This window comes from Bufo gargarizans, chromosome 4 (assembly GCF_014858855.1).
Source record: "Bufo gargarizans isolate SCDJY-AF-19 chromosome 4, ASM1485885v1, whole genome shotgun sequence".
Classification (NCBI taxonomy): domain Eukaryota; kingdom Metazoa; phylum Chordata; class Amphibia; order Anura; family Bufonidae; genus Bufo; species Bufo gargarizans.
Window position 1 is genome coordinate 479,493,649 of NC_058083.1, and position 22,976 is coordinate 479,516,624.

Here is a 22,976-nt window from a genome sequence, read left to right on the forward strand (position 1 = left end):
CACTATCTGTGCGGTATTAGTATTTTCAGGGGGACTGTTTCTGTAGTATAGTATTGGGGAGCACAGTGGACACAATATTGGGGTGTTTAGAAGGTGGAAGGATGATGGAAAAGTAGGAAACTAAGATGTCTGTTTGTCAAACTCTGCAGAGACGAGACATGGCTGAAAGAAATCATCATGGCGGTCTGGTCTGAAAGGAGAAGACGAGGAAAGAGAACATCTACATCAGAGGAGACGTCACTGAAAGTAAGAGGTATGTGGCGCTGTATTAGGGCTCGTGCACACAACCGTATGTATTTTACATTCCGCAAAGAAACGGATCCGCATTACGTATTTTGTGGAACGGAACAGCTGGCCCCTATTTTTCTGCGGAACGGACATACGGAAACGGAATGCACACGGAATAACTTCCGCTTTTTTAGTGGACCCATTGAAACGAATGGTTCGGCATATGGTCCACAAAAAAAGAAAAAAAACGGAACGGACACGGAAAGAAAATATGGTAAACCCTGTATGTTTTGTAGCGCTGCATGTGATGTTAGGAGGGAAGAGGTTAGGTTGAGAATTTTGCATGGGGATGGGGGCATCATTAGAATTTTCTCCTCAGGCAGCAAATTGCGGTCCCCAATGCATGGAATGTCCGATCAACGGCCGTGTGCATGAGGCCTAAGGGTGAGATCTGGGGCAAGTACGTGACAAAATTCTCAAGGGAGAGTTCACATCACTGTAATTTTTCCATTCTTCTGATCCACCACATGAACTGAAAAATAAAGAAAAAAAAAACAAAAACAAAAAACAGATCCAGTGCCTCAGTTCTGTACATTTGGCATCCGCTCAAACTGATGCCAAATGTGCCGAAATTAGGCACTGGATCCGTTTTTTTTACAGGATCTGCTTTTTTCTTTATTTTTCTGTTCTTCTGATGGATCAGAAGAGCGTAAAAATAACGGTGATAAGAAGGCCTCATGCACACGGCCATGCCGTGCATTGGGGACTGCAATGCACGGCGAACGTCTGTGCGGCGGCTGGGACGGCGCGAGACCCATTCAACTTGTATGAGTCGGTGATCCGTCTGGACCGTAGTGCTTCTGTGGGGTTCCGTGCCTCCGTTCAAGTGAATGGGTCTGAATCCGTGATACGGAAAGCACACGGCCGGTGCCTGTATATTGCGGACCGCAATACAGCCACGGCCGTGTGCATGAGGCCTAACAAATACGGATGTTGGTGCTGAAATGCTGTGTGTGCATGTACCTTGAAGGCAACAGTTTGATGATGCAGAAAATTATGCGGGAGAATCGACATCCGTTATCTTGGCCCTTCACATAAGGGTACGTCACGCGACAGCAAGTCGCAGAAAAAAAACCTGCAACATGACTATTTTAGAACTAATTCGGCTGAGAAAACACAGCCAAGTTACACATGAGTCGCTCGCAACTTACATTACAGTCAATGGAGTAAAAGTCAAGCGTGTTGCATTGCGACAACGTTACATATATGTATGTAGCCATACCCGAATAATGAGGGTGTGCAGGGACAGCCATGGTTGGCAGATATGGGGGAAAAGGGTATGCTGTCTGAGGTGGGGGCGTGTTCAGGGTGGTGAATTTCCAGCATGTCCACATTCTTTCCCACCAGCTGCTCTCTGATTGGTTGGTCCGGGGCAGGTGAAACTCACTTGTAAGACGGGTATCTAGGTTTTAGGCATTATAGCTACGACCTGGGAACAAGTGCAGATACTCCAGGAGGCACCATGCAACTGCTGATATTCCCTGCTCTGCTTCTTCTCATTTCCACCTCGAATGGATGTAAGTCTGAAGTCTTTTCATGCAGCACCGATGCCACGTTGACGGTTTCAGGCATATTTGAGCTGTTTTTATGGATTTTGAAATGTAATATTTGGAATTCTTTTTTACATTTTCTCCCTGAATCCAAATTTGAATATAACGTAGGATGCACCTCAATGACTGCATAGTCTCAGGGCAGGGGTCAGCAATCTCCGGCACTCCAGGCTGTTGTGAAACTACAACTCCCAACCTGCTTCATTCCCTTCTATAGAAGTTCTGAGAACAGCCAAGCAAAGTGTGCATGCTGGGAGTCGTAGTTTAACTATTGCTGCTGTGCTGGAGTTTGCAGATCCCCCGTCTTAGGGCTCATACGTGTTTTGCGGTCCATAAATCGCGGGTACTGGCTAAGTGCATGCCGTAATTTTTAATTTTATTCTAGAATGTTCTATTCTTATCTAAAAAAAAGGATAAGAATAGGACATATACTACTTTTTTGCGGGAGGTGCGTTGTCCGCATCTTTTGTGGCCCCAGTTGAGATGAATGGGTACGCATCTGATACGCAAAAAATGCAGACTAAGACTACGGCCGTGGGCATAAGCCCTTAGGACTCTTGCACACGGCTGTGGATGCTTTTGCAGTCCGCAAATGGCGAATCCGCAATACATGCAAACCAGCATTTTGTGATACGGAACGTTTGTCCCATAATAGAACTGCCCTATCCTTTTCCGTATACAATTTTTTTTTGTGGATGCGGACAGCAATGTGGATCGTATATGGACTAAAATAATGGTCGTGTGCATGAGCCCTTAGGGTGTAGTCTTGGTTTTTCACTGTCAAGATGGGAATGACCATCAGGCTGGCATGGCGCAGTTACGGAAGCAACGTAGTTAGCTCTGCTATGCTGTGCGTGTAGCTTTCATTTATTCCTATGGGGGTTATGGAACAGCAGAGCACAGCGGGCTCCGAGGTTTCCAAAACGCTGCTTACCCCCGGTCAGTGCTTACTGTGGTCATTCCCATCTCAGCGTTGAAATCACTTTATGAAATTGTATTTGTTATTGTGTTTGCAGGACATACATAGCAAAGATTTTAAGGCTGGTGTCACACGCAGCTTTTTGTGTCAGTTTTTAATGCAGTTTTTTTAAGCCAGAACCAGAAATGGGTTGGAAGGGAATGAGAAATGTAAAGGACGGACGTATACAGTCATGTGAAAAAATTAGGACACCCTTTGAAAGCATGTGGTTTTTTGTAACATTTTTAATAAAAGGTTATTTCATCTCCGTTTCAACAATACAGAGAGATTAAAGTAATCCGACTAAACAAAGAAAACTGAAGAAAAGTCTTTTCAAGATCTTCTGTAAATGTCATTCTACAAAAATGCCTATTCTAACTGAGGAAAAAGATAGGACACCCTCACATGTATTCCCTCTTAAATTGGCTCAGATCTCACACAGGTATATCACACCAGGTGCACATAATTAGTAGATCGTTACTCTGCATGTTGAATGAGGCTTGCCCTATTTAAACCTCAGACATTTAGTTTGGTGTGCTCCTGACTGTTGAAGTGAGCGTGAGCACCATGGTGAGAGCAAAAGAGCTGTCAGAGGACTTCAGAAAAAAGATTGTAGCAGCCTATGAGTCTGGGAAGGGATTTAAAAAGATCTCAAAAGATTTTGAAATCAGCCATTCCACTGTCCGGAAGATAGTCTACAAGTGGAGGGCTTTCAAAACAACTGCCAACATGCCCAGGACTGGTCGCCCCAGCAAGTTCACCCCAAGAGCAGACCGCAAGATGCTAAAAGAGGTCTCCAAAAACCCTAAAGTGTCATCTCGAGAACTACAGCAGGCTCTGGCTACTGTTGATGTAGAAGTACATGCCTCTACAATCAGAAAGAGACTGTACAAGTTTAACTTGCATGGGAGGTGTGCAAGGAGGAAACCTTTGCTTTCCTTGAGAAACATCGAGGCCAGACTGACATTTGCCAGAGATAAAGTTGACAAAGACCAGGACTTCTGGAATAATGTTCTTTGGACAGATGAGTCCAAAATTGAATTATTTGGACACAACAGCAGAGGACATGTTTGGCGTAAACCAAACACAGCATTCCAAGAAAAGAACCTCATACCAACTGTGAAGCATGGAGGTGGAAGTGTCATGGTTTGGGGCTGCTTTGCTGCAGCAGGACCTGGTCAGCTCACCATCATAGAATCCACGATGAATTCTACTGTGTATCAGAAGGTGCTTGAAGAACATGTGAGACCATCAGTTAGAAAATTAAAGCTGAAGCGGAACTGGACCATGCAACATGACAATGACCCAAAACATACTAGTAAATCAACCAAAGATTGGCTGAAAAAGAAGAAATGGAGAGTCCTGGAATGGCCAAGTCAAAGTCCAGATTTGAATCCCATTGAGATGCTGTGGGGTGACTTGAAAAGGGCTGTACGTGCAAGAAACCCCTCAAACATCTCACAGCTGAAAAAGTTCTGCATTGAGGAGTGGGGTAAAATTTCCTCAGACCGATGTCGAAGACTGGTAGATGGCTACAAGAACCGTCTCACTGCAGTTATTTCAGCCAAAGGAGGTAACACTCGCTATTAGGGGCAAGGGTGTCCTATCTTTTTCCTCAGTTAGAATAGGCATTTTTGTAGAATGACATTTACAGAAGATCTTGAAAAGACTTTTCTTCAGTTTTCTTTGTTTAGTCGGATTACTTTAATCTCTCTGTATTGTTGAAACGGAGATGAAATAACCTTTTATTAAAAATTTTACAAAAAACCACATGCTTTCAAAGGGTGTCCTAATTTTTTCACATGACTGTACGTCTCCTTCCTGTTGGTTCCACTTCTGGCTTTTCCTGAAAAAGCTGTATCAAAGCTGCAGATTTTTTTATGCGGGTTTCTTTGTTTCTGCACATGCAGATTTTGATGCGCTTTTCCCAGATCTCACCCGTTGCATTGCAGAAACAATTGACATGTTTCAGATTTCTAGGAAACAATTTGCAAAGTTATCATGAGATTTCTCAAATTTCATACGCTTTGCTGGTACTGTAGATTACCCTGTTGTTTTTACACACGAAAAACTAAGTGGTAAAAAAAGCACGTAATCCGCAACGTGTGCAGGTAGCCTAAGGGGTACTTGCAAGAGGAGGGTGGTTTCAAAACAGAAATTCCGTGCGGATCTTCATGCAGATTTCTTGAAGTTTCCAACACCAAATCTGGGGAAAACCGCATGAAAAATCCGCACAAACAATTCGCATGCTGAGGATTTCTAAATCACACGGCAAGTCAATTCCTAAACAGAAGAAAAAAGCAAAGTCTACATAGGATTTGTTTAATCTCATGCACTTTGCTGGTACTGTATTACCCTGCGGTATTTCCGCATGAAAATCTACGCAGAAAAACAGCGTGTAATCCGCATCACGTGCAGATAGTCTAATAACAAATGCTCAGCAATGTTTGTAGAAATGTAGGCATAAGGTGACCATGCACATGTCGTGCAACATTTATTGTAAAGATGGCAGTGATGGCTAATCTCCGGCACTCCAGCTGTGGTAAAACTACAACTCCCAGCATGCTCCATTCATTTCTGTGGGGTTCTGAGAACAGCCAAGGAAGTGTACAGTCGTGGCCAAAAGTTTTGAGAATGACACAAATATTAGTTTTCACAAAGTTTGCTGCTAAACTGCTTTTAGATCTTTGTTTCAGTTGTTTCTGTGATGTAGTGAAATATAATTACACGCACTTCATACGTTTCAAAGGCTTTTATCGACAATTACATGACATTTATGCAAAGAGTCAGTATTTGCAGTGTTGGCCCTTCTTTTTCAGGACCTCTGCAATTCGACTGGGCATGCTCTCAATCAACTTCTGGGCCAATTCCTGACTGATGGCAACCCATTCTTTCATAATCACTTCTTGGAGTTTGTCAGAATAAGGCTCCATTCACACGTCCGCAATGTGTTTTGCGGATACACGGAGCCACGGATCCGCAAAACACGAAAAGCGGCAATGTGCGTTCCGCATTTTGCGGACCGCACATTGCCGGCACTAATACAATATGCCTGTTCTTGTCCGCAATTGCGGACAAGAATAGGACATGTTCTATTTTTTTGCGGAAACGGAAGCACGGATGCAGAAGTGCGGATCCGCAAATGTGGATGCGGACAGCACATTCCGGCCCTATTGAAAATGAATGGGTCTGCACCCGTTCCGCAAAATTGCGGAACGGATGCGGATCCATTTTGCGGACGTGTGAATGGACCCTTAGTGGGTTTTTGTTTGTCCACCCGCCTCTTGAGGATTGACCACAAGTTCTCAATGGGATTAAGATCTGGGGAGTTTCCAGGCCATGGACCCAAAATGTCAACGTTTTGGTCCCCGAGCCACTTAGTTATCACTTTTGCCTTATGGCACGGTGCTCCATCGTGCTGGAAAATGCATTGTTCTTCACCAAACTGTTGTTGGATTGTTGGAAGAAGTTGCTGTTGGAGGGTGTTTTGGTACCATTCTTTATTCATGGCTGTGTTTTGGGGCAAAATTGTGAGTGAGCCCACTCCCTTGGATGAGAAGCAACCCCACACATGAATGGTCTCAGGATGCTTTACTGTTGGCATGACACAGGACTGATGGTAGCACTCACCTTTTCTTCTCCGGACAAGCCTTTTTCCTGATGCCCCAAACAATCGGAAAGAGGCTTCATCGGAGAATATGACTTTGCCCCAGTCCTCAGCAGTCCATTCACCATATTTTCTGCAGAAGATCAATCTGTCCCTGATGTTTTTTTTGGAGAGAAGTGGCTTCTTTGCTGCCCTTCTTGACACCAGGCCATCTTCCAAAAGTCTTCGCCTCACTGTGCGTGCAGATGCGCTCACACCTGCCTGCTGCCATTCCTGAGCAAGCTCTGCACTGGTGGCACTCTGATCCTGCAGCTGAATCCTCTTTAGGAGACGATCCTGGCGCTTGCTGGACTTTCTTGGACGCCCTGAAGCCTTCTTAACAAGAATTGAACCTCTTTCCTTGAAGTTCTTGATGATCCTATAAATTGTTGATTTGAGGTGCAATCTTAGTAGCCACAATATCCTTGCCTGTGAAGCCATTTTTATGCAACGCAATGATGGCTGCACGCGTTTCTTTGCAGGTCACCATGGTTAACAATGGAAGAACAATGATTTCAAGCATCACCCTCCTTTTAACAGGTCAAGTCTGCCATTTTAACCCAATCAGCCTGACATAATGATCTCCAGCCTTGTGCTCGTCAACATTCTCACCTGAGTTAACAAGACGATTACTGAAATGATCTCAGCAGGTCCTTTAATAACAGCAATGAAATTTTTGGGGGGATTAAGTAAATTTTCATGGCAAATAAGGACTATGCAATTCATCTGATCACTCTTCATAACATTCTGCAGTATATGCAAATTGCTATTATAAAAACTTAAGCAGCAACTTTTCCAATTTCCAATATTTATGTAATTCTCAAAACTTTTGGCCACGACTGTACATCTACAAAAATCCAACTTGGATGGATTTTTTGCTACTGTCGTGTCACAGCCGCAGCATGTCACATGTTGCAGTGTGACACCATAGACTATTATTACAATAAATGTTGTGCGACACGTCGCCATGTAGCCTTAAAGGGCATCTGTCAGCAGATTTGTACCTATGACACCGGCTGACCTGTTACATGTGCGCTTGGCAGCTGAAGGCATCTGTGTTGGTCCCATGTTCATATGTGTCAGCATTCCTGGCAAAATATAATTTTTTATATATGCAAATGAGCCTCTAGGAGCAACAGGGGCATTCCCATTACACCTAGAGGCTCTGCTCTCTCTGCAACTGCCGCAAACTCTGCACTTTGATTGACAGGGCTCGGCAGTGAAAATGTCGTCAGACCTGGCCCTGTCAATCAAAGAGATGCAGAGAGAGCAGAGCCTCTAGGTGTAATGGGAACGTCCCCGTTGCTCCTAGAGGCTCATTTGCATATAATAAAACATCATTTTTCTCAGCAATGCAGGCACATATGAACATGGGAGCAACACAGATGTCTTCAGCTGCCAAGTGCACATGTAACAGGCTCTGTCCAGCCAAGCATGCATGTGTTTCTATCTGGGAGAAGGAAGTAAGATGCTGCCGGTTAAATACTCTAGCGGTGGCTTATCACCTGTGAAAACAAAGATGACTATCTTAGGTATACGGGGGACTGTTCTCCGACGATCATGTCGAAAGAAGTACCGGGCATGTTGAATTCCAGTACGCCCGATTCTTCTTTTGACACGATCTGTTGGAGAACAGTCAGCACACCTCCATATACATAAGGCAGTCATACCATCAACATCTTCAGGTTTGGCTAACTTTGCCCTTACATGGCCACCTTTATACTCCCCCTGATAGAGATCATTCATCCTGAACACGTATGTAATAAGACTGCGGGACATGCATTTACTGCAGTGCATTAGGCCTTGTTCACATCTGTGTCCAGCGTTCCATCATAGGAACAGACAAATGTAATGCAAGCCAAGGGCAGATCCATCCCATGAAAGTCACTACCGGTACCTGAAAGACTCCATTGACTGTAATGGGGGTCCTTTGGGTTTGCATCCTGATGTCTGTCATTTATTCACACAAATTAGCGCAGTCTGCTGAACCATATTTTTACGAAATTCCTAAGGGCGCCTCCAAAGCAGATGTGAACGAAGCCTTATAGGGATTTTCCGGGTTGCATCAAAACATTTTAAAAATAATGATTTCTGAAAATCGCTGTAATTTTGTAATGTATTCCTTTTACTTTTTTTGCTCCTGTCTCCCGTTCTGGGCTGTGGTCACATGACCGTGTCCGTGCTGCTCTTTCTTATTTCCTGTGATGTTATGTCCACGGGCGGGGCAGTGATGGGGGAGTGTCTATGTAACTAACTAGTGGGAGGAGCTATAAACTAGATGATCATTGTTAGGGGCAGTGATAGTGCAACGTGCCAGGTCCGCAGGGGAAAACACGTGAGGCACACAGTGGGCCGATGGGGGTAGTAGTTCATGCACTCACGGTTATCAGAGCCTCCCTGGGCCAGCAGTGCAGTGGATGGGAAGACAGCACTAAATCCTCCGGGGCACTCTCTGTTGCAGGGAACACCAGCCAGATGGAAGTTGAGGTGCCCTTGATGGTGGTGGTATTTAGGGTGCTTGTGGCGGCTGGGCCCCTGGTTCGTGACGCCAGCACTGTAAGGTGCAAACGTTGAGTGTAGTAGTGGAAATGATGAGGAGTTGTTATAAAACAATTTCAACGTTTACGTGAATCAATAGTCTCAAGGGAGATGTTACAGTCCATCAATGAAGTGCATTTGTAAGGCATACGACTCAGAAAAATAGTATTCCACTTCTCAGTTTTAGGTAATTGTCAATTGAGGAGTTGTCTCTTTAAAGTAGACACTTCACAGGCAAGACCTCTTGTGATAGTCCTAAATTCAATCTATAGCACCCTAGTATTAAATATGCTGATATCTGTTCACTTTGAGCTATCCTATAAGGGCAATTTCCCTCGCAGCAGGCAAACACTTCTGCTTTATTATTTGCAGGATTCTCCGCTAAAAAAGGTTTAGGTTTTTCCACTATGTCCCGGAAGGCTTGTGTAGTGGCTAAGGACAATTCTGTGCACTAATTATCCATACGTGTCCTGGCACTTGGAAAGTTACTCTCAGGCAAATGTGCTGATGAGGTCCATAAGCTAGCTAGGCTTGCTATATATTTATACATAGACTCACTGTCTGGTGCTTGGTTGCTGTGGTTATCTTCTCCAGGCCTGATCAGGGCCCAGAGGAAAGGAAAACAGCTACATGTTGAGTTTAGCCTGTTTCTCTCCTCCATGAACTTGCTTCTTCACTTCCTCCACTAACTCCCCTTCAACTAACCTTATTAAAGGGAATCTGTCACCTGGTTTGAGCATATTAAAGTGTTACTACTGCCATGTACAATAAAATACAGTAGTTCTTGCTGTAGTCTTTATTTTGTTTCATGGTTTCTGTTATGCAAATGAGTGTCCAAGGTGCCCAGAGGGGTGTTATTATCCTAATCTGGAGCCCAGTAACTCCCCCAAAGCTATATATAGTGTGGTGCCAGCACCACCTAGGGGCGAATGGATGAAATGACAATGCCATACATTCAGTACATTAGATAAAAAATACATAAATAAACAGATGTTTTAAGTGTCCCTTTTCACACAAATGTGGGACGCTGCAATAGGTGAGTGTCTATGTAACTAGCTGGGTGCGAGGAGCTATAAACTAGCTGGGCGTTGTCAGGGAGAGTGATAGGGGAGTGTCTATGTAACTAGCTGGGTGCGAGGAGCTATAAACTAGCTGGGCGTTGTCAGGGAGAGTGATAGGGGAGTGTCTATGTAACTAGCTGGGTGGGAGGAGCTATAAACTAGCTAGGCGTTGTCAGGGAGAGTGATAGGGGAGTGTCTATGTAACTAGCTGGGTGCGAGGAGCTATAAACTAGCTGGGCGTTGTCAGGGAGAGTGATAGGGGAGTGTCTATGTAACTAGCTGGGTGGGAGGAGCTATAAACTAGCTGGGCGTTGTCAGGGGCAGTGATAGGGGAATGTCTATGTAACTAGCTGGGTGGGAGGAGCTATAAACCAGCTGGGTGTTGTCAGGGAGAGTGATAGGGGAGTGTCTATGTAACTAGCTGGGTGCGAGGAGCTATAAACTAGCTGGGCGTTGTTAGGAGGTGCAGCATGGGTTTGGTTGGATACAGGAACAGGAAGTGCTACATATAGGATGGAAACAATCCAGAGGGATTGGTTTACATGGTGAAAATGGGTCAAGAGAATCCAAATTGAAAAAAAAATAATGGAAGATGTACATGAGGTAAGCAACTATATGAGCATTTCCATTAAAAACCACAATCCTAAACCTAAAATCCTACATTTTTATTTTGATGGCCTATGATCAGGATAAGCCATCAATATGTGATTGTCAGGAGTCCGACACCCCTACACCTGCTGATCGGCTGTTACCGAGTAGCTCCGGCGCTGGAACTACACATTTCCGTCCACAATGTAGTGAAGAGAGCTGGTTACTGAAGCACTGTTCCCACCAGGTCCGTCCAGTACACTATGGTTGGGGCTGTGTAGTTCCAGCACCGGAGCTACTCGGTTACAGCCGATCGGAAGGACTGAGAGGTGTCGGACCCCCAGATGATCAGATATTGATGGCCTACCCTGAGAATACGGGATCCATATAAAACCCTGGACAACCACTTCAAAGGATGTTTTGATTTGCATTTTTCCTTTTCTTTCATTACAGATAATACATCGATCACCAATGGCACTTTTAACCCCCTTGTTTATTCTGCGATAATAGATCTACCTCCATGTAACTTCTCCAACCAGATCGCAACGGTTAAGATACAGAATGATAGCATCGACATCACCAGTAAGAACAATTCCTTCTAATGAACATACATTTTCCGACCTGGTGGTATTGTTTGAATGTTTATCTTGCCACCTCTGCTTGCTTTTCATTGGTTTCCTATGTTATTGCATGTTGTACACCGTCACACGCTGGGCTGTCCACAAATCTATTATGAATGTGTCCTGCTAGGCCTAGCTCACAAGGACAGGCCACGCTGGAATATTCTTTGGCTGTTTCTGCCTTTTTTTTTTTCTTGGGTGAGCAGCATTGGAGGTGTCCAGCAGTAGCTCACCGATTTCCTAAAGGGGTGTTCTGGTGATATTAGCAATTAGATAGGTGGAGATCAAAGCGCTGGGACTCGCCATGATCCGGAGAACAGGGGTACCTCGTAGAGCCCTACGAAATGCACAAAGCAGGACATGAGGCGCAAGTGTAGCCGCCATTCATTTCTACTGAGTGGCTATTTCTGGAAATGAATGGAGTGGCTGAGAGCATGCCCAACTGGCTGCTCTGTTCACTTCGGGGGGCTCCACCGGGTACAGCACCCCTATTAAAAGAGGTTATAAAGGATTTTGATACTGATAGCCTGAGTATAGGCCATTAATATTAGATGGGCAGAGGTCCAACACCCAATCAGCTGCTTTGCAGTAGCTCCAGCTCCGAAAATCAGCTTTGGAATTACAGGTGAATGGTACCCAGCTCCATCCACTACACAATGGAGAGCGCTGTGCAGTTCTGGCACTGGAGCTACTGCAAAACAACTGATCTGATCAGCGAGGATGTCCTGACTCCTGAGGATAGGCCATCGGTATAAAAATCCTGGACAACCCTGAACGCACAGAAATACTAATACTAAATATGTGCTGATGAATTTATGCCATAATGGACATCCATAGTGAAAGGGAAGGCTGCTAGTTTTGTGGTGTGTGTGTGTCATGTGCGGCATAATACAGCCATCATTTTCACACATCACATTTGTTGGAAAGTTGTATATAGCACTCAAGGTGAAAAGGTATCAAAAAATATTGAATCCTTTAGTAACCACCAAAAGGCCTTTTTATGGCGGTCACTAAGGGGCCTTAGGATGGGCCGCCGCCTTTTTACAGTGTGCCAGTCTAAGCGCTGCGCGCGTCTCATCCACATATTTGGCATCAACAACGACCCACACAATGCAATTATCATGTAATTTATCCTGTACAGTGAACACCGTAAAAAAAAATATATGGCAGAACTGCTGTTTTTTGCTTATTTGCCACCATAAAAAAATTAATAAAAAAAAGAATAAGGTTTCATGCACGCGGCCATTGTTTGGCCGTTCCATGTGTTGGGGCTGCCGCGATGAATGCATACCCATTCAACTTAAATGGGTCTGTGACTCGTCCACACTGCAAAAAACACAGCTTCAGATTGCAGACCCATTCAAGTGAACGGGTCCGTATCCGTGATGCGGGCAGCAATACGGGCCACGGCTGTGTGCAAGAGGCCTAAATGTGATCAAAAAGTGTTATATACCCCAAAAAAGGTACAAACAAAAACTACAAGGTGGCCCGCAAAAATTAAGCCCTCACAAAGCTCCGTACAAAGAAAATAAAAATAAAAAGTTCTGGGTTTGGGAATGCGGAGATGCAAAAACATTTCCTTTTTGGAAAAAAAAAAAGGGTTTTTATTGTGCAAAGGCAGTAAAATGTAAAAGAAAAAAAAAACAATATATATTTGGTATTTCTGTAATCGTACTGACCAAGAGAAAACAGTTATGTCATTTATGCTGAAAAATGAACGCCGCAAAATGTATGTAAAAAAGTGGTAGTAATGCAGTTTTTTTCCCATCCCCATCACAGAAAGAATTAATAAAACATAAATGTACCCCGAAATGGCACCATTAAAAACTACAACTTGTCACGCAAAAACAAACAAACCCTCATATGACTACATAGACGGAAAAATAAAAAAGTTATAGCTCTTGGAAGGTGACGATGAAAATAATAATAAAATCATGATAAATAATTCATTTATTATTAACAAATATGTTGATACCTTTTCACCGTCAGTGCTAACCATATTATTTTATGTGGGCTCTGGAGTAGTGGGGGCTTTAGTTTAGCACCCGGTGTTCGGGTAGGTCCTAGTGAAGAGACAGTGAGCCGCCTTACATATATTATTTTATTTGTGGGAAAGTTGTATTTTTACAGTGTCGATGCCATGCAGAGTGATTGGCAACTGCAGGACTGAGGTCTAAAAAGATTTCTATCTTCAGAGCGGAGCTGCAAATCATCCAGCTCCTGTACACCATACAGCTCCATCCAGCCTCCAGTGAGCTGCTTGGCACTGTAAATATTAGGAGAAACACAGAATATAACGACTGAACATCACTATGGTCCACAGCTATCGACCTATCTGCGCCAACTGTGGCAAAAACTGTTACAATTCATTGCATGAGACAGAAAAAAAAACCGCAAAATGGGTGGAGTCAATATGCACTTGCGCTCATTTTTGCACAAATTTATTATGTTGATAGACAGAAAATGTCGCATTTTATGGCAAATATCTATGCCTAGATTCAGTGTTGGACTGGGGTGCCTAGGGCATACCTCCTAACTTTTTGGACGGTCTAAGGCCCCTTTCAGACGGGTGAGATTTCTGCGTGGGTGCAATGCGTGAGGTGAACGCATTGCACCAGCACTGAATCCGGACCCATTCATTTCTATGGGGCTGTGCACATGAGCGGTAATTTTCACGCATCATTTGTGCGTTGCGTGAAAATTGCAGCATGCTCCTCTTTGTGCGTTTTTCATGTAACGCAGGCCCCATAGAAATGAATGGGGTTGCGTGAAAATTGCAAGCAAGTGCGGATGCGGTGCAATTTTCGCACACGGTTGCTAGGAGACGGTCGGGATGGGGACCCGACCTTTATTATTTTCCCTTATAACATGGTTAAAAGGGAAAATAATAGCATTCTGAATACAAAATGCTAAGTAAAATAGGGCTGGAGGGGTTAAAAAATAATAAAAAATAATTTAACTCACCTTAATCCACTTGTTCGCGCAGCCGGCATCATGGTGATGGATCATGTGATGGACCATGTGAGTGCAGTGACGTCATCACAGGTCCTTTTCCTCACAGATGAAGACAGAAGGAGATGCCGGCTGCGCAATCAAGTGGATTAAGGTGAGTTAAATTATTATTTTTTTAACCCCTCCAGCGCTATTGTACTATGCATTCTGTATTCAGAATGCTATTATTTTCCCTTATAACCATGTTATAAGGGAAAATAATTACATCTACACAACCTTGAACCCAAACCTGAACTTCTGTGAAGAAGTTCGGGTCTGGGTACCACAGTCAGTTTTTTATCACGCGGGTGCAATGCAATAAAAACTGAACAACGGAACGCAATCGCAGTCAAAACTGACTGCAATCACGTACCTACTCGCACGGGTTTGCCGCAATGCACCCGGGACACATCCAGACCCAAAACGTGACGCCCGTCTGAAAGAGGCCTAAGAGGGACACTTATGGTTCTTTGTATGAAAGATCAGTTTTTCCTGCATATCTATACACTTCAATAGTTTTCTCTTATGAAATAGCGTAAAAATAATCTGAATATAGAAATGTCATCTAATTCTAAAATCCCAACTGCATGAAATAATATACAAGGCGGGCTCTAATACACAGAGAGAAACCAGACAAAGACTCTCTGGGTCACTATTGTGAATGTAATAATGAATAATAAAATCTATCCCTCAGATGAAAAAGAGGAGCAAAGAGAGTCTTGGGTCATAAAGAGGGACACTTGGGAGGTCTGGCCTAGGGCCCACCAGTAAAATTTATTTTGGGGGCCCACTGTACAGATATATTAAAATATAATAAATAATCTAACAAGTTTTTTACATGAACATCGTCTGGTGGAGGAGCTGTACATGGAATATATGTATGTAGTGCAGTAAGTCTACTGTGTTCTGTGCCACTTGTGCAGGTGGTGGGAGACTAGGGGCCCACCTTGCTCAGGGGCCCACCGGGGGGATTCAGCTGTACCCCTGTGGGCCAGTCTGAGCTTGTCTAGATTGTATTTTCTGACTCGGCGACAGCCCAAATTTTGCCACATTTATTCAGAGATGCTCACCGCTTAATAAGTTTGGTGCAAACCACCCCATTAATGAAGATGGGTGTATGAAACGCCGCCTGCATCCCTACCGTATATGATGTACATGACATCCCTACCGTATATGATGTACATGACATCCCTACCGTATATGATGTACATGGCATCTCTACTGTTCTAGCAGCTTTCTAACACCGGCCACATTTGTATCTGCAGAGAACTTCACTGTGCCACAATGTCGTATAAAGCGGGACCTTATCGTAGTTAGTGATTCTACAAACGGCAACGTTGCCACCGTAAATGTGGGTTACCAAATCATAAACTTGAGTAAGGACACCGACTATACGTGAGTACCTCTGACACCAGCTTCATTCTTCTGCATTTGGTTTTCAAAAAAATTCATGTTACTCAGGTACAAGTGGAACGTGATTCATTTTATTTTACAGTGTTTGGTATGAAATTGGAGGAGAGCCTTTCAGTAACGTTACTTTCAAAACTCAACCTTGTAAGTACAAAAAACTGAAAATCTGTTTTACATATTTATTTTCTTTAGAACGATCTCCTTTATATTCATCTTGATTTCTCTATCTTCTTTCTATCTTTTATCTATCTACTTTTTATCCCGTCATCTATCTTTCTATTCGGGGGCCTAGCTATAGTGGAATCAGGGGCCTGAACTCAAAAGGGGCCCGCTCATGAGGAAGACTAAAATATTTTATTGTCAGGGCCCCCTCAACAGTATTATGCAGTGACGGTATATAGGGGCCCGAGAGAGCGATCTTCACTACTGCAGTGTGAAGAACTTGCTGGGGGAGTTAAAAAAAATTTGCTGTGGGGCTCAGTCATTTCTAGTTAAAAGGGTTGAAGATCTATCCTCTGTACAGGTCATCAGTATCTGATCGGTGGGGGTTCGACACCTGGGCAGCGCAGCCTTCTCTCTGCTCACCAAGCACAGTGCCGTACATAGTATAGTGGCTGTGCTTGGTATTGCAGCTCGGCCCAATTCCCTTCTATGGGTCTCAGCTGCTCTTAGGTGATCAATAAACTTGTCATAACTGGGCCTAGGAAAAGTAGAGAGAAGGCCGTAGCGCTCACAGGAACGCCGGTGCCTTCTCAAACAGCTGATTGGCAGGGGTCACGGGTGTAGAACCCCCACCGATCAGATACTGATGACCTATCCAGAGTAATAAATGACCCCCAATATCTTCAAATATTCCATCATGACTTTGGTTTACAAATTGAATCTCCTCCAAAGGGGGGAGACAACTACCTGATACCAGAGATTCCTCGAAAAGGAAGAGTCGCCTAAGGCTAGGTCTACACGACGACATTTGTCGCGCGACAGATAGGGCGCAACATTTTGTTGCGCCAATATCGCGCGACAATTTTTATAATGGCAGTCTATGGTGTCGCACTGCAACATGTGACATGCTGCGACTGCGACGCAACAGTCGCAGAAAAATCCATATCGAATGGATTTTCTGCGTCTGTTGCGTCGCAGTCGCAACATGTTGCATGTTGCAGTGCGACACCATAGACTGCCATTATAAAAATTGTTGCGCGACAAATGTCGTCGTGTAGACCTAGCCTAAATGTCGACTGTCGACACACATTCCTTTCGGAGGACTCTCTGACTTGGTTGGTATCAGGTAGCTTTCATCCTTTTGGAGAAGAACAGAGTTGTCAGAACAGCTCTCTGGAGCATAGCTACATCGGTGTACAGGATCACAGACTAGCTGCTGTCGCACAGAAACAGCGCCACGCCTGTGCACAGGTTGTGTTTGGTATTGCAATTATCCCCACTGAAATGAATGGGGCTTAGCCGCAACAGCACACGCAACCCGTGGACAGGTGTGGCAGCCATGTTTTCCTTGTCATTCCCTGGTGGTGGTCAGTCAGGGTCACTGGCACTACACATAGCCCATGGACACGTCACAGATTACATGACGTGCACACACATGAAATGAACTGACAGATTATTATTTTTTCCCTTACAGTGTATGACATTCCAGACGTATTTCGTCGTAGCGGTGGAATGGTGGTGATTACCGTCTTATTATCCATCGCCATGTTCCTGCTCGTTGGTGGACTGATCGCTGTGGTGGTGTTGGGTGGCCGAGGCTCAAAATAAGCTCTCAAAGATGTTCCCTGCCGATTTTATCATGGAGAACAAGGAGCCTCCCTCCTTCACGGAGGCTCGCCACTTCTGGAACTGTGGTGGCGTGTGAAATAAAGACGACTCCATAGGGCAATGTATTCCTACTGTAAATAGTATTTGATAGGAATGATCCCACAACGTATAGCTCTCTGGGATAGGGAATCTTACTATTTTGTATAAATGAGTGGATGAAGAGCTTTGTTGCTCAGACCTTTAAAGGGCTTGTCCCCCTCGAAAAACATTCTACATTTTTCAAACCAGCAACTGGATCTGAATACTTTTGTAATTGCATGTAATTTTGTATAGCCACTGAGAATAAAATGTATCTGTATAGCGCCACCTGCTGTTTGGTCTTTTTCTAATTTCTCTGTGCTCCTCACTAAGATGAAAGCATGTGTTCAGTTCCATCCTTCAACTGCCCCCTGAGCTGCAGCGGGCAGGGCACGCTCCCCTGAGCTGTAGCAGGCAGGGCACGCTCCCCTGAGCTGTAGCAGGCAGGGCACGCCCCCCTGAGCTGTAGCGGGCAGGGCACTCCCCCCTGAGCTGCAGCGGGCAGGGCACGCTTCCCTGAGCTGCAGCGGGCACGCCCCCCTGAGCTGCAGCCGGCAGGGCACGCCCCCTGAGCTGCAGCCGGCAGGGCACACTCCTGAGCTGCAGCCGGCAGGGCACACTCCCTGAGCTGTCAGCTTCAGGGGCGTAGCTATAGGGGGTGCAGAGGTAGCAGTCGCTACCGGGCCCAGGAGCCTGAGGGGGCCCAAAGACTCTTGCGCCCCATAAGAAGACACCAGTATCATAGAAAGTGCATGCAGGTCAAGTTATAGCTCTGGCTGGAGGGAACGGCCTGGGTCAAGAATTTGGCATGGGGGGGGGGGGGGATTGGTCTACTGTTTACATTTTTGCCGCAGGCAACATAAAGGCTATGTGCTTTCCTAGCCACAAAACACTGAGGGAAAGGGGGTCCCCAAGCTGAACCTTTAGACCAGGGCCCATGAGCCTTTAGCTACGCCCCTGGTCAGCTTGATATAAATCTAGCAGAGCAACGAATGTGGAGATCTCTGGATCCATGTGAGCTACAGGGCTGGTTCTAGCTTTGTTAGAAAGAGACATTTTTACATTAATCATGGGATAGCCCCTTTTAACTTGATTTTTTCAATTTTGTTAAAAAGTGCCATGTTCTTGTTTTAATAAAAATTAGAAAACGAGACCCAAATGTTGCCTATATATGATGATACATTAACAGAAAGATTCGTAATGTCTGGTCTGAAAAGTGAGCAAAATCGTAGAGTCCAAACCAGGTCAACGCGGATGCCACCCATGTGCGTTCCGCAATTTTCGGAACGAAATGGGACGCCCATAATAGAAAGTACTATCCTTGTTCGCAAAACGGACAACAATAGACATATTCTATTTTTTTTTTTTACTTTTATTTTTTGCGGCCCCACGGAACGGAGCAATGGATACGGACAGCACACAGAGTGATGTCCACATCTTTTGTGGTCCCATTAAAGTGAATGGGTCCGCACCCAAGCCGCAAAAAATGCAGCTCGGATGCGGAACCAAACAACGTTTGCGTGCATGAGGCCCTTTAAAGGGGTATTCCCATCTGGGACACTGATGACACCGCTAGGATATGCCATCCATGTCAGATAAGAGCGGATCCCATGTCTGAGGCCTGCTCCAATATCTAGAACAGAGCGTTGAAGTGAAGGGAGAGCAAGCTGTGCACGCACGATTACCCTACATTCACCGCCATGGAGCTTCCGAAAATAGCTGAGCATTGGCGTAAATGTTAGTAAATTTGCCACTCCCAGCAATCCCTCAGCATGCTCAAATGTTAAATGTTGTCTAAGACCTCTTTCACACGGCCCTATGGCTTTTTCAGTATTTTGTGGTCCGCAAAAAATACGGATGACGTCTGTGTGCAGAACGGAACAGCTGGCCCCCTGATAGAACAGTCCTATACTTGTCCATAATGCAGACAATAATAGGACATGTTCTATCTTTGAATGGAAAAACAGAAATATGGGAACGGAAGGCATATGGAGTACCTTCCGTTTTTTTTGCCAATCTATTGAAATGAATGGTTCCCTATACGGTACGTATACAGAACGCAAAAAACTAAACGGAAAAAACGTTCGTGTGCAAGAGGCCTAAGGGTACTTTCACACTTGCGGCAGAGGATTCCGGCAGGCAGTTCCGTCGCCGGAACTGCCTGCCGAATCAGTCAAAACGTATGCAAACTGATGGCATTTGTCAGACGGATCAGGATCCTGATCCGTATGACAAATGCATTAAAATCCAGGATCCTTCTCTCCGGTGTCATCGGGAAAAACGGATGCGACATTAATGCATTTCAATGGGAAAAAATGCAGTCATTCCGGCAAGTTTTCCCAGAATTTTGGACGGAGATAAAACCGTAGCATGCTGCGGTATCGTCTCCGTCCTGAAAAGTCAAAAAGACTGAACTGAAGACATCCTGAATGGATTACTCTCCATTCAGAATGCATGGGGATATGCCTGATCAGTTCTTTTCCGGTATTGAGCCCCTAGAACGGAACTCAATGCTGGAAAAGGGGATTTGCAACTTTTTTTAAGTGTAAAAGAGGTGTAGCATGCTACGTGAATGACCCCCTATGGTTATGGATGCCGGACAAAAGAAATGATCACTCGATGAACTAGTATTTGCTCATTCACCAGGTGACCGCTGGCACTCTTCACACAGCGTTTCTACAAATGCTCATCCCCGATAACTGGCACGGTGCCCATCCATAATAAGGCCTCTTGCACACAAACGTGCCGTGCTTTACGGATGCAACCCGTGTGCCTTCCGCAATTTGCGGAACGGATCAGACGCCCCATTATAGAAATGCCTATTCTTGTCCGCAAAACGGACAAGAATAGGACATGATCTATAATTTTTGCGGGGCCACGGAATGGAGCAATGGATGCACACAGCACATGGAGTGAATGGGTCCACACCCGAGCTGCAAAAAATGCGTCTCGGATGCGGAACCAAACCACGTTCGTGTGCAAGAGGCCTAAGGCTGTCTGCACATGTTCCGGAACATATGCGGTTTTTCTGCACAGATTCTCATGCGGAAAATCTGCAGCACATTACAGTACCAGCAAAGTACTCTAAAATCTCATGGACACTTTGCAGATTTTTCCCGGCAGAAATTGACCTGCATTGCGGATTTCAAAATAAATAGCCTGTCAGTTATGTTTGCGGTTTTAGTTGCGGATTTCACCCTTTTCAATGGAAGGATGAGATCTACGGCAAAATCCACAATTAGACATTGCAGATTTTGGTGCGGTTATGCTGCAGAAACGCACATAAATATGAACGCAAATCTTATGTGCGTTCGCCGTGTGCAGGTGGCCTAAAGGGACCTTTAGCGTACATTTACTGAGTTTTTTTGTATGCAGAAATAAAACTTCTGAATTCCTTTTTGGTGTCGTTTTTGACACGGTTTTAGATTTCGTCCTTTTCAATGGGGAAGATTAGATTTGGAGTCGACACAGAACCTGCATGAAGAATGGTCGCGTCTCTTATTTTCCCACACTGGCTTTTTTTTTTTTAGGTTTTTATTAATGGGGTTATCTGAGGCTAAAAATGCCGCCATATGCCCAGGCCCCTCACATTGATTCCATTACCTCGCTCCCTGCACTGTATGGCTGAAAACATGCGATGTCGGGAGAAAGGGGGGCAGCCAATGGCAGGCGGTGACGGAGATGAGCTTCCCTACTGTCACCCGCGATACTAGGGAGGCTTGTCCCCATAACACCGCCTGCCATTGGCTGCCCCTTCCCCCCAACACCAGATGTTTTCATCCGCGCATGGGAAGAAGCAGCAGCGGCCGTGCGGGGACCAGGGGTGACGCGGGGAGCCAGGTAAGTAGAATCAGTGTGAGGGGCCCGGGCATATGTTGGGGCAATTCGATTTCTATGGTTCTACACATGATAGAACATGTCCTTTTCTTGCCCGTTTTGCAGACTAGAGGCATTTCTACAGCCGGGCGTGAAAAAATTGCGTAATACACATATGTCCGATATGCGGACCGCAAACTGGAAACAGTGGTGTGCATGAGAGCAAGCAGTTTTCCTATTGAAATCAATGGAGATGACCTGCAAGAGCTTTTGGTGCAGAGTCCGCATGTTCATACTCTCACACTGCAGCAAATGCAAATCCACGCTATTTGGGGCGGATTTTGGCACGATATGTTCAGTGGCGTCGCCAGGGGGGGGCCAGAGGGGGCCACGCCCCCCCCCCCCCCTACATCATGCTGTGCCCCCCCAACTAAAATGCCCCCCCAAGTGAGCCGCCGCCGGGCACAGGGAGATGAGCGCTTCCATTGCGCTCATCTCCTTAGTACTCTGCCTGTGCCAGCGGCGGTGCAGGGGAGGGAGAGGCGTGTCCCTTCCCCTTGCTCTGATAGGCTGCAGGCACTAGGGGGACTTACTTAATAATGGCACATAATGGGGGGGACTTACTTAATAATGGCACATGATGGGGGGGGACTTACTTAATAATGGCACATGATGGTGGGGACTTAATAATGGCACATGATGGGGGGGGACTTAATAATGGCACATGATGGGGGGGACTTACTTAATAATGTCACATAATGGGGGGGACTTACTTAATAATGGCACATGATGGCGGGGGACTTACTTAATAATGGCACATGATGGTGGGGACTTAATAATGGCACATGATGGGGGGGGACTTAATAATGGCACATGATGGGGGGGACTTACTTAATAATGGCACATGATGGCGGGGGACTTACTTAATAATGGCACATGATGGTGGGGACTTAATAATGGCACATGATGGGGGGGGACTTAATAATGGCACATGATGGGGGGGACTTACTTAATAATGGCACATAATGGGGGGGACTTACTTAATAATGGCACATGATGGCGGGGGACTTACTTAATAATGGCACATGATGGTGGGGACTTAATAATGGCACATGATGGGGGGGGACTTAATCATGGCACATGATGGGGGGGACTTACTTAATAATGGCACATAATGGGGGGGACTTACTTAATAATGGCACATGATGGCGGGGGACTTACTTAATAATGGCACATGATGGTGGGGACTTAATAATGGCACATGATGGGGGGGGACTTAATCATGGCACATGATGGGGGGGACTTACTTAATAATGGCACATAATGGGGGGGACTTACTTAATAATGGCACATGATGGGGGGGGGGACTTACTTAATAATGGCACATGATGGGGGGGACTTACTTAATAATGGCACATAATGGGGGGGACTTACTTAATAATGGCACATGATGGGGGGGACTTACTTAATAATGGCACATGATGGGGGGGACTTACTTAATAATGGCACATGATGGGGGCCCCTTAATACTGGCACATGATGGGGGGGCCTTAATACTGGCACATGATGGGGGGGCCTTAATACTGGCACATGATGGGGGGGCCTTAATACTGGCACATGATGGGGGGGCCTTAATACTGGCACATGATGGGGGGGCCTTAA

At 45.2% G+C, this 22,976-nt stretch overlaps 1 protein-coding gene across 1 annotated transcript; it reads left to right on the forward strand.

The window, feature by feature from the left end:
- The first annotated feature begins 1,718 nt into the window (after nt 1–1,718).
- Nucleotides 1,719–17,741, forward strand: UPK2 (uroplakin 2). The gene is made up of 6 exons (XM_044291274.1): nt 1,719–1,805; nt 11,083–11,211; nt 15,506–15,635; nt 15,736–15,794; nt 16,939–17,073; nt 17,287–17,741. Exons 1-6 carry the CDS (start codon nt 1,751–1,753, stop codon nt 17,418–17,420), a joined length of 642 nt encoding a protein of 213 aa, XP_044147209.1. The 5' UTR covers nt 1,719–1,750; the 3' UTR covers nt 17,421–17,741.
- Nucleotides 17,742–22,976: the final 5,235 nt, after the last annotated feature.

Excerpts from the sequence above, each read along its gene's own strand:
- UPK2 (XM_044291274.1), top strand. The coding sequence starts at position 1,751 with ATGCAACTGCTGATATTCCCTGCTCTGCTTCTTCTCATTTCCACCTCG. Across the intron at positions 15,636-15,735 it reads AGTAAGGACACCGACTATAC|TGTTTGGTATGAAATTGGAG; the intron begins GTGAGTACCTCT and ends TTTATTTTACAG. Across the intron at positions 15,795-16,938 it reads TACTTTCAAAACTCAACCTT|GTAGCTTTCATCCTTTTGGA; the intron begins GTAAGTACAAAA and ends GGTTGGTATCAG.